Genomic DNA, 11,947 nt, shown 5'->3' with positions numbered 1-11,947 from the left:
CATGGGCCACGAAGTTTCCTTCGCACTGTACGTGCGCACCCGCACGTGGTATTTTGTGGAAGAGCCACACTCAAGGGGCCAAAGAGCCGCATGTGGCTCGTGAGCCGCAGTTTGCCGACCACTGGTCTATCCATCTATCAATTTTATGAAAGCTAATCTGGTTGACGGGTATTTTTTAAAATATATTTTTATGGATCTCAGAGAGAAAGGGAGAAGGAGAGAGAGATAGAAACATCAATGATGAGAGAGAATCATGGATCGGCTGCCTCCTGCATGCCCCACACTGGGGATCAAGCCCACAACCCGGGTATGTGCCCTGACCTGGAATCGAACAGTGACCTCCTGGTTCAGAGGTCAACACTCACCCACTGAGCCACACCGGCTGGCCTGGTTGAGGGGTGTTTTACTTAGAGCCGACCAGCGCCCTCTGTCTGTTACATTTGGGTATGGAGTGACAGGGAGGGGTGTGGGCGTCCTTTTCTTCTAGTAAGAAGCTCTGTTCTGGAAGACTGCAGGTGCCCACGTGTTTATAGGCACAGGGAACGGCACTCACTTTATGTCTGTTGCACCCACGGTCTGTCATCAGCGACTAAGATACCGCGGGGATGCCTGCGGGTCACATGGCTGTGTGCATCTTTCCCGACTGGCGTCATGTCCCCAGGTTCCAGACCGAGGTGAACTACGACACCCTGGAGGTGCGGGACGGGCCGGGCAGCTCGTCCCCGCTGATCGGGGAGTACCAGGGCACGCAGGCCCCCCAGTTCCTCATCAGCACGGGCAACTCCATGCGCCTGCTCTTCACCACGGACAGCAGCCGGGCCAGCGTGGGCTTCCTCATCCGCTACGAGAGTGAGTCCTGGCCTGTCCCCGTCCCTGTCCCCGTCCCCATCCATGTCCCTGTCCCTGTCCCGTCCCCCTGCTCCAGCAAGGTGCCTGGGGGCTCAGGACACCTGGGCTGGGAGACAGCATGTAGGTGACACCGCCGCCTGATCTCCGAACTCTCTCTCCTACCCAGAGAGCAGCTTGGGGAACTTTGCTTGAAAAGGCATATCTGTTTATCTTAAAGTAAAACAACACAGTAATTAAAACAATGAAATGTCTTCTCACTACATAAGGTAATCACAGACCTGTACTGTCAGAAAGTCACCTGTTAACAGCGCACATCCCGGAGATGGCTCATCCTGGACAATAGTGTTTGCTGGAAATGTGACTACCAGGTGTGGCCTCAGCACCTGCCCCTCCTGGGGATATAGACCCTCAGGGGCAGCCCCAGCACCTGCCCCTCCTGGGGATATAGACCCTCAGGGGCAGCCCCAGCACCTGCCCCTCCTGGGGATATAGACCCTCAGGGGCAGCCCCAACACCTGCTGTTCCTGGGGATATAGACCCTCAGGGGCAGCCCCAGCACCTGCTGTTCCTGGGGATATAGACCCTCAGGGGTGGCCTCAGCACCTGCTGCTCCTGGGGATATAGACCCTCAGGTGTGGCCTCAGCACCTGCTGCTCCTGGGGATATAGACCCTCAGGGGTGGCCTCAGCACCTGCTGCTCCTGGGGATATAGACCCTCAGGTGTGGCCACAGCACCTGCCACTCCTGGGGATATAGACCCGCAGGGGTGGCCTCAGCCCACCTTGGATGACTGACTCCCTCCATCAGGAGATCCCCACAGTCGGGATGACCTCCCGGAGGCTGGCTCCCTGTGGATGGAGCCACACCCTTACCACGCATTTCTGAATCGTGGCTCAGACGTCCTGCTCGTGTCTCCGATTGAGGCACATGTCGCTGTGCTAATGAAGAAATGCCGTCCCACTACTTAGTCCAGTGGTCGGCAAACTGCGGCTAGGCAAACCACGGCTCGCGAGCCACATGCGGCTCTTTGGCCCCTTCAGTGTGGCTCTTCCACAAAATACCAGCTTTTCCACAAAATACCGACTTCTGTGCATGCGCCACGAAGTTTCAGTTGCACTGTACGTGCGCGCCCGCACGTGGTATTTTGTGGAAGAGCCACCCTGAAGGGGCCAAAGAGCCTCATGTGGCTCACGAGCCGCGGTTTGCCGACCACGGACTTCGTCTGAAATGTCACTCCGTAGCTGTGTTTCATGTCCTGGACGTCCTAGAGGGAGGGACAGCCACCCAGACTTGAGCTCAGTATATGCAGCGCTTAGACTGTTATCCCAAAGGTCATCGCGGGGAACTGAGCAGTAGGAATGCTGGTAATAATATAGGATTTCTGGAGAATACTTCATGTCATAATCGTAACTTTCTGAGCTTTATTATAAGGTTTTGTATAGCAATAATGTCTTTTTTCTTTATTTTCATTTATAAACATTGCAATGATATTCTCTTTCCTTCTTCCCATTTTCCTTATTTTCAAAATATGTGCTATTCTAAGAGCAAAGAGCCATGTGAGAGACAGAGGAGAGAACGGGTACGATGACATGAGCCTGACCATGTGACCTGAGACAGCACTTCCCTTTCACACCTGTGAGCACAGGCTGATGTCGCCCCCTGGAGAGTGGCCGACTTAGTGCACATTTGCAGCCAACGTGTGGGTGTGTGGAAGGCAGTCTCAGGATCGGCCCAGGGCAGCCTCACTGTGCATCATACCTGTGGGCCTGGGCATGGGCGCCTCTATGGGAAAGCTGAGCGCCACGGCCCTAACCCAGCGGGACATACGATGCCGAGAGCGGGGAGAGGAGGAGGGGGACGGAATCTGAGCACAGACTGGGCTTCCTTGGCGTCCTTCCTGTCCTTACTGAGAGTCCAAGGAAGCAAAGTGCAGTCCAGGGCGGCAGCGGCTGTTCAGTTCGCACCGGTGGGGTCGCCTGTGAGCAGCACCGTACGCGTCTCCACAGAACGGCAGGGCCGGTGCTCGGGACTCTCCCGCGTGCAGGTGTAGACACGGAGTCCACGTGCCCATTCCCAGAGCTGACCTGTCCCGGCTCCTTCCCAGGCTCCGGGCACAGATACTGCTTTCTCTTCCATAAGCCAGAGGCCCTCCCTCCTGACATGTTCTTGCCGGGCGTGTACCTGTAGGTGTGACTCTCGAGTCGGACGCCTGCCTGGACCCTGGCATCCCTGTGAACGGCCGTCGGCATGGCAGCAACTTCGGCATCGGGTCGACAGTGACCTTCGGCTGCGACCCCGGGTACACACTCAGCGATGACGAGCCGCTAGTCTGCGAGAGGAACCACCAGTGGAACCACGCGCTGCCCAGCTGCGACGGTAGGGGCCCCGCGAGCGCACCCCGAGGAATTCAGGGGCGTGTGTGTGCAGTCGGGGGTATTCTAGGGGGTGAGCGCACCCCGAGGAATGGAGGGGCGTGTGTGTGCAGTTGGGGGGTGTTCTAGGGGGTGAGCGCACCCCGAGGAATGCAGGGGCGTGTGTATGCAGTCGGGGGTGTTCTAGGGGGTGAGCGCACCCCGAGGAATGCAGGGGCGTGCGTGTGCAGTCGGGGTGGCAGGGGTATTCTAGGGGGCGGTGCGAAGTGAGGAAGTGGGACTTCCATCTGACAAAGTGTCACCTTAAATGCTGTCCCCATTTAACATCTCACAGTTACTAGCAAGTTGTGTCTAACAGGGGGAGCGTGGGCTTAGCAAAAAAGAAGGAATAATTAGCCCGGCCAGCGTGGCTCAGTAGCTGAACATCAAACCTGTGAACCAGGAGGTCAGGGTTGGATTCCAGGTCAGGGCACAGGCCCGGATTGCGGGCTCCATCCCCAGTGCGGGGCATGCAGGAGGCAGCCGGTCCATGATTCTCTCTCATCATTTCTCTCTCTCTCTCTCCCTCTCCCTTCCTCTCTGAAATCGATAAAAAATATTTTTTAAAAAAGAAGGAAAAATTATGGGCTGCCCTTCAACTATATTCCCCCAGACACTCAGCCTTACAGAGCTGAGTTATACCCCCGGCCTGAGGCACGGCCTTGGACCCAGGACCAGGCGCCAACAGCCGCATAGAGCTTACCGTCACAGGAGGGTCCTGCTTCAGCTGCTCCGCTCGCTCTGTTATTTTTCTGGGTTTTTGTTTTTTACAATGCTGGACACCTGTAGATGAATTAGCATATTATGATTACAGTAAAATAAAGTTGTGGCTTAGTTTCAGTTATTATGTCGCTGATAGTAGCTGGTCCTTCCGCCCTCGGCCAGTCAAATGTCCCTGTACGTGAATTTCATTCTCGCAGCCGTTCTGAAATGAACATGCAATGACCCTGTCTCACTGTTTTCAGCCCTCTGTGGAGGCTACGTCCACGGGAAGAGCGGGACCGTCCTGTCGCCGGGGTTTCCAGACTTTTACCCAAACTCCCTCAACTGCACCTGGACCATCGAAGTGTCCCACGGAAAAGGTAGGGACACGGCGTCCATCTCCGACCGGCGGTCACTCACAGGGTGGAGATGTGGGGGGAGAGAGGGTGTGAGTGTCTGCGTGAGTCAGCGGACAGGTCTCGTGTGGTTTCGCTGCTGTTTATGTTTTTACACATTTTGGAAGAATAATGGTCTTTAAGTGATTAGTGCTACGAGCAAAAGTGGATTTCTTGTTTTACTGCGTATCTGTCAGATAAACTGGATTTATGCATGTGAGCGTAGACTTGAAAATTCGGCATAACTAAGGAAAGGAGATTGTGTAAGATGTGACTATTGAATAGATAAAAGGAAGTGAGAAGAAATGGACTCAACTTCCAATTCCCCGAGAGACCTGGGCACCCTGGGTGCTGCCTGGGCTTCGACGTTCCCGCGTCATATCTCCACCTGACCCCCCGGGGGCTCTTGGCACAGCTGACCTCTCCCCACTGCACAGGTGCATAGCGGGGACCGGGAAAGGCCCCTTCGTGCCAGGAACGGAGCTCATCACACAGGAAGGGCACAGGGCTGCCCCACGGGTTTCCTTTTAGGTTTTTTGGGGTTTTTTTGAGATGTCTGAACTTGTCGTTTTTGACAAAATAATTTGGGGATTTGATTACATAAGTATCACGTAGACTCACATCTGACCTCTCCTTGAGGTTGGAGTGACACGTGTGTACAATGCTGAGCCCCCGCCCCCAGCAGGCTTGGGAAAGGGTTGGCCTTGAAGAAAGTTAAGAATGAAAAGAGCCACATGATGAATGCCATCACATGGATACGTTTTTCTGAAAAAAGAACCTGTTCATAGCTCATTTCACATATTTCACTCTGGGGATCCAGAAATAATGCTCTGCGGGCACCGTTGCTGGGGGAGCATGTGTGTGAGGCACATACACTGTGCCTTCCCGCAGGTGTGGCGGTACGTGCTGGGCGGTCCAAGCTAAGATTTCCTCTAGGGCAGGGGTCCTCAAACTTTTTAAACAGGGGGCCAGTTCATTGTCCCTCAGACCGTTGGAGGGCCGGACTATAGTTTAAAAAAAAACTATGAACAAATTCCTATGCACACTGCACATATCTTATTTTGAAGTGAAAACACAAAACGGGAACAAATACAATATTTGTATTTGCATGTGGCCCGTGGGCTGTAGTTTGAGGACCCCTGCTCTAGGGCATCTGTTCAACGCAAATGGGGAGGTTCTCTCGTCCGTCATTCCAAATGCTCTGCTTAAAGGCCCAGCGACCATTTCTGCATGCAGGCCATGGTCAAGTCCGCCACATGTACTTCTGTCTCTATCCCTCACTATAAATCTGTATCTATGTCTATATCTATATCTATCTATATCTATCTATACCTGCATCTATATCTATATCTATGTCTATATCTATATCTATACCTACATCTGTATCTATTTCTATAAACTATATATCTATATCTATTAGTAAGTATATATCTATGTCTATATCTCTATATCTATACCTACATCTATATCTATTTCTATAAACTATATATGTATATCTACTAGTAAGTATATATCTATGTCTATATATCTATATCTATACCTACATCTATATCTATAGCTACTAGTAAGTATATATCTATGTCTGTATCTATATCTATACCTACATGTATATCTCTTTCTATAAACTATATATCTATATCTACTAGTAAGTTTATATCTATGTCTGTATCTATATATCAATATCTAGCTATCTCTACATCTTTATCTATATCTGTGTCTCCATCTTGCCTACACTGGTATTAGATCTATGTTGATTGATGTCTATGTATCTATACCTACATCTACCATTACACTTATATATACTTAAACATTTATTCATTTTTGCTGTTTACCTCGCTTATTTCTTTCATTTCTAAAGCCACACTCTTTCACCCATTGTCTGCATGGACTTCAAAGCTTAAGGTTAAATTTGGATTCCAGACAGATTTCTCACAGCCCAAAAGGAAGCATCTCCAGCAACGTTCTCCCTCCCATTCCGTGTTTCTTATGGATCTCCTTCTCTGTGACTCTCATGGATCCCCCTCCCCGTGTCTCTCATGGATCCCCCTCTCTGTGTCTCTCATGGATCCCCCTCCGTGTCTCTATTGGATCCCCCTCCGTGTCTCTCATGGATCCCCCTCCGTGTCTCTATTGGATCCCCCTCCGTGTCTCTCATGGATCCCCCTCCGTGTCTCTATTGGATCCCCCTCCGTGTCTCTCATGGATCCCCCTCCGTGTCTCTATTGGATCCCCCTCCGTGTCTCTCATGGATCCCCCTCCGTGTCTCTATTGGATCCCCCTCCGTGTCTCTCATGGATCCCCCTCCGTGTCTCTATTGGATCCCCCTCCGTGTCTCTCATGGATCCCCCTCCGTGTCTCTATTGGATCCCCCTCCGTGTCTCTCATGGATCCCCCTCCGTGTCTCTATTGGATCCCCCTCCGTGTCTCTCATGGATCCCCCTCCGTGTCTCTATTGGATCCCCCTCCGTGTCTCTCATGGATCCCCCTCCCTGTCTCTCCTGGATCCCCCTCCATGTCTCTCATGGATCCCCCTCCGTGTCTCTCATGGATCCCCTCTCCGTGTCTCTCATGGATCCCCTCTCCGTGTCTCTCATGGATCCCCTCTCCGTGTCTCTCATGGATCCCCTCTCCGTGTCTCTCATGGATCCCCTCTCCGTGTCTCTCATGGATCCCCTCTCCGTGTCTCTCATGGATCCCCTCTCCGTGTCTCTCATGGATCCCCTCTCCGTGTCTCTCATGGATCCCCTCTCCGTGTCTCTCATGGATCCCCTCTCCGTGTCTCTCATGGATCCCCTCTCCGTGTCTCTCATGGATCCCCTCTCCGTGTCTCTCATGGATCCCCTCTCCGTGTCTCTCATGGATCCCCTCTCCGTGTCTCTCATGGATCCCCTCTCCGTGTCTCTCATGGATCCCCTCTCCGTGTCTCTCATGGATCCCCTCTCCGTGTCTCTCATGGATCCCCTCTCCGTGTCTCTCATGGATCCCCTCTCCGTGTCTCTCATGGATCCCCTCTCCGTGTCTCTCATGGATCCCCTCTCCGTGTCTCTCATGGATCCCCTCTCCGTGTCTCTCATGGATCCCCTCTCCGTGTCTCTCATGGATCCCCTCTCCGTGTCTCTCATGGATCCCCTCTCCGTGTCTCTCATGGATCCCCTCTCCGTGTCTCTCATGGATCCCCTCTCCGTGTCTCTCATGGATCCCCTCTCCGTGTCTCTCATGGATCCCCTCTCCGTGTCTCTCATGGATCCCCTCTCCGTGTCTCTCATGGATCCCCTCTCCGTGTCTCTCATGGATCCCCTCTCCGTGTCTCTCATGGATCCCCTCTCCGTGTCTCTCATGGATCCCCTCTCCGTGTCTCTCATGGATCCCCTCTCCGTGTCTCTCATGGATCCCCTCTCCGTGTCTCTCATGGATCCCCTCTCCGTGTCTCTCATGGATCCCCTCTCCGTGTCTCTCATGGATCCCCTCTCCGTGTCTCTCATGGATCCCCTCTCCGTGTCTCTCATGGATCCCCTCTCCGTGTCTCTCATGGATCCCCTCTCCGTGTCTCTCATGGATCCCCTCTCCGTGTCTCTCATGGATCCCCTCTCCGTGTCTCTCATGGATCCCCTCTCCGTGTCTCTCATGGATCCCCTCTCCGTGTCTCTCATGGATCCCCTCTCCGTGTCTCTCATGGATCCCCTCTCCGTGTCTCTCATGGATCCCCTCTCCGTGTCTCTCATGGATCCCCTCTCCGTGTCTCTCATGGATCCCCTCTCCGTGTCTCTCATGGATCCCCTCTCCGTGTCTCTCATGGATCCCCTCTCCGTGTCTCTCATGGATCCCCTCTCCGTGTCTCTCATGGATCCCCTCTCCGTGTCTCTCATGGATCCCCTCTCCGTGTCTCTCATGGATCCCCTCTCCGTGTCTCTCATGGATCCCCTCTCCGTGTCTCTCATGGATCCCCTCTCCGTGTCTCTCATGGATCCCCTCTCCGTGTCTCTCATGGATCCCCTCTCCGTGTCTCTCATGGATCCCCTCTCCGTGTCTCTCATGGATCCCCTCTCCGTGTCTCTCATGGATCCCCTCTCCGTGTCTCTCATGGATCCCCTCTCCGTGTCTCTCATGGATCCCCTCTCCGTGTCTCTCATGGATCCCCTCTCCGTGTCTCTCATGGATCCCCTCTCCGTGTCTCTCATGGATCCCCTCTCCGTGTCTCTCATGGATCCCCTCTCCGTGTCTCTCATGGATCCCCTCTCCGTGTCTCTCATGGATCCCCTCTCCGTGTCTCTCATGGATCCCCTCTCCGTGTCTCTCATGGATCCCCTCTCCGTGTCTCTCATGGATCCCCTCTCCGTGTCTCTCATGGATCCCCTCTCCGTGTCTCTCATGGATCCCCTCTCCGTGTCTCTCATGGATCCCCTCTCCGTGTCTCTCATGGATCCCCTCTCCGTGTCTCTCATGGATCCCCTCTCCGTGTCTCTCATGGATCCCCTCTCCGTGTCTCTCATGGATCCCCTCTCCGTGTCTCTCATGGATCCCCTCTCCGTGTCTCTCATGGATCCCCTCTCCGTGTCTCTCATGGATCCCCTCTCCGTGTCTCTCATGGATCCCCTCTCCGTGTCTCTCATGGATCCCCTCTCCGTGTCTCTCATGGATCCCCTCTCCGTGTCTCTCATGGATCCCCTCTCCGTGTCTCTCATGGATCCCCTCTCCGTGTCTCTCATGGATCCCCTCTCCGTGTCTCTCATGGATCCCCTCTCCGTGTCTCTCATGGATCCCCTCTCCGTGTCTCTCATGGATCCCCTCTCCGTGTCTCTCATGGATCCCCTCTCCGTGTCTCTCATGGATCCCCTCTCCGTGTCTCTCATGGATCCCCTCTCCGTGTCTCTCATGGATCCCCTCTCCGTGTCTCTCATGGATCCCCTCTCCGTGTCTCTCATGGATCCCCTCTCCGTGTCTCTCATGGATCCCCTCTCCGTGTCTCTCATGGATCCCCTCTCCGTGTCTCTCATGGATCCCCTCTCCGTGTCTCTCATGGATCCCCTCTCCGTGTCTCTCATGGATCCCCTCTCCGTGTCTCTCATGGATCCCCTCTCCGTGTCTCTCATGGATCCCCTCTCCGTGTCTCTCATGGATCCCCTCTCCGTGTCTCTCATGGATCCCCTCTCCGTGTCTCTCATGGATCCCCTCTCCGTGTCTCTCATGGATCCCCTCTCCGTGTCTCTCATGGATCCCCTCTCCGTGTCTCTCATGGATCCCCTCTCCGTGTCTCTCATGGATCCTCCTCTCTGTGTCTCTCATGGGTCCCCCTCCGTGTCTCTCACGGGCCTCCCTCATCGTGTCTCTCACGTATCTCCACCGTTGCTCTCAGGGGTCCAGATGATGTTCCACACCTTCCACCTGGAGAGCTCGCACGACTACCTGCTGGTCACGGAGGACGGGAGCTTCTCGGAGCCCGTGGCCCGGCTCACGGGGTCGGTGCTGCCCCACACGATCAAGGCGGGCTTGTTCGGCAACTTCACCGCCCAGCTGCGCTTCATCTCGGACTTCTCCATCTCCTACGAGGGCTTCAACATCACCTTCTCAGGTGCGCTGGCTCTTCCGCTCTTTCTAGAAATAATAGTACTGTGTGTGTATAAGCGCATGTGTGTGCATGTGTGTGGGTGTGTGGTGGGCGTGAATGTGTGTCTGTGTGTGTGAATGTGGAGTGTATGGATGTGTGTGTGTGTGAGTGTGAGGTGTATGTGTGTGGGTGTGGTTGTGTGCATGTGGGGGGGGTGTGGTTGTGTGCATGCATATGGGGTGTGTGTGCATGTGTGTGGAGTGTGTGGGGGTGTGGTTGTGTGCATGCATGTGGTGGTGTAGCCATGTGCATGCATATAGGGGGTGTGTGCATGTGTGTGGGGGTGTAGCCCTGTGCATGCATATGGGGGTGCATGTGTGTGGGTTTGTGTGTGTGTGAGTGTGGGGTGTGTGGTGGTGTGTAGTTGTGTGCATGTGTGTGGGTTGTATGTGTGCATGTGTGAGTGTGGGGTGTGTGTTGGGTGTGTGGTTGTGAGTATGGTTGTGTGTATGTGAGTGTGGGGTGTGGGGTATGGTTGTGTGCGTGTATGTGGGGGGTAGGGTGGTGTGCGGTTGTGTGTTTGGTGGGTGTAGTTGTGTGTGAGTGTGTGTGTGTGAGTGTGGTGTGTTTGGTGGTGTGTAGTTGCGTGCATGCGTGTGGGTTGTGTGTGTGTGAGTGTGGGGTGTGTGGTGGTGTATAGTGTGTGCATGTGTGTGGGTTGTGTGTGTGTGAGTGTGGGGTGTGTGGTGGTGTGTAGTTGTGTGCATGTGTGTGGGTTGTATGTGTGCATGTGTGAGTGTGGGGTGTGTGTTGGGTGTGTGGTTGTGTGTGTGATTAGAGATAAGTGGCCGAGAAATAACTCTGATTGGTTGGTGGGAAGCGAGAGAACAGACGCCTGGTGGCCCCCATGGGACTCCACTCTGCGATCCTCAGTGGAGAAATGTGGGTATCACTGTCTTTCCCACAAGCCCTCGCGCTCCTGGCCGGCATTTCACCCGCCTCTGGAGACAGTGGCCTTGCTGGAGGCGCCATTGGGACCCTGAGCCGGTCATTTCGGGTCCTGCCCTCCTGCGAGGTCCGTGCCTGCATCTCACCTTGGGGTGAAGACATTCAAACAGGCGCCCGCCCCCCACACTTTCCATGGACGGACACGCGGCTCAGTGGCCCGAGCGGTGACGTCGGCTGCAGTTGTGCCGGAGACGGACACGGCACTGTGGCTCGGACGGGCACAGACGCGCTGTTAGGACCTGCGTTTGGAGGCTGAGTCCCCCAGCGCAGCAACACGCGGGCATCGTCCCTTTTACCCTGAGTCCTCACCTTCCTCCTGTGAGGCACCGAGCTCCCAGCAGCCGGGGAATATCGCCCATTGGGTGCCCACAGCCCCGGCCGCCACTGACAACAGGTGGGAGAGGCCTGGCCCGAGGTCCGCAGCAGAGGGGGTGGCACACAGCTTCCCGCCAGCGTCGCCTCTAGGAGTTCATGCCCACGTGTGGGTTCCTCGGCGACACTGTGAGAGGAGGGGGAGTGACCTCAGTGATTAGAAATCGTAAAATACTAATAGCTTCCCACCATTACAGAGGCAGCTGGGAAAGGGCCGTCTTCCTTGGTGATAAGTCTCCTTAAAACACTCACGCTGAGGCCACTGGTGTGAGGAGCGCTCACGCAGGAGGAACAGGACTGGCCCGCGGGCACCGGGGTCGGGAGGCACCTGTGTGCGTCGGTCACTGCCCCTCGCGGCCGGCCTGTCACTGTTTTCTGAACGAGTCTGAGCGTCTGCCAGACTCCCACGCCTGCTCTCTCCCCGCGCAGAGTACGACCTGGAGCCGTGCGAGGACCCCGGCGTCCCCGCCTTCAGCCGCAGGATGGGCTTCCGCTTCGGGGTCGGGGACGCGCTGACCTTCTCCTGCTTCGCGGGGTACCGCCTGGAGGGGGCCACCACGCTGACCTGCCTGGGCGGGGGCCGCCGGGTGTGGAGTGCGCCTCTGCCAAGGTGTGTGGGTAGGTGGTCACACGCTTTCATTTCATTCATCCAGGGGGGCCGGGCC

General features: G+C 55.1%; 1 protein-coding gene across 1 annotated transcript in view; it reads left to right on the top strand.

Moving 5' to 3' along the window:
• Nucleotides 1-11,947, top strand: part of CSMD1 (CUB and Sushi multiple domains 1) — a gene marked incomplete at its 5' end in the record, with an annotated part of 650,642 nt that overhangs the window by 475,435 nt on the left and 163,260 nt on the right. Inside the window, 5 exons of the mRNA XM_014528690.1 lie at nucleotides 662-849; nucleotides 3,037-3,225; nucleotides 4,226-4,342; nucleotides 9,711-9,926; nucleotides 11,712-11,900. Coding sequence (XP_014384176.1) covers nucleotides 662-849; nucleotides 3,037-3,225; nucleotides 4,226-4,342; nucleotides 9,711-9,926; nucleotides 11,712-11,900 — 899 coding nt within the window. The remainder of the gene's footprint in view (nucleotides 1-661; nucleotides 850-3,036; nucleotides 3,226-4,225; nucleotides 4,343-9,710; nucleotides 9,927-11,711; nucleotides 11,901-11,947) is intronic.

This window comes from Myotis brandtii, unplaced genomic scaffold, assembly GCF_000412655.1.
Source record: "Myotis brandtii unplaced genomic scaffold, ASM41265v1 scaffold646, whole genome shotgun sequence".
In the NCBI taxonomy this organism is placed as follows: Eukaryota; Metazoa; Chordata; class Mammalia; order Chiroptera; family Vespertilionidae; genus Myotis; species Myotis brandtii.
The sequence above is the reverse complement of the archived record's forward strand: the minus strand, read 5'-3'. Positions and strand labels throughout refer to the sequence as shown.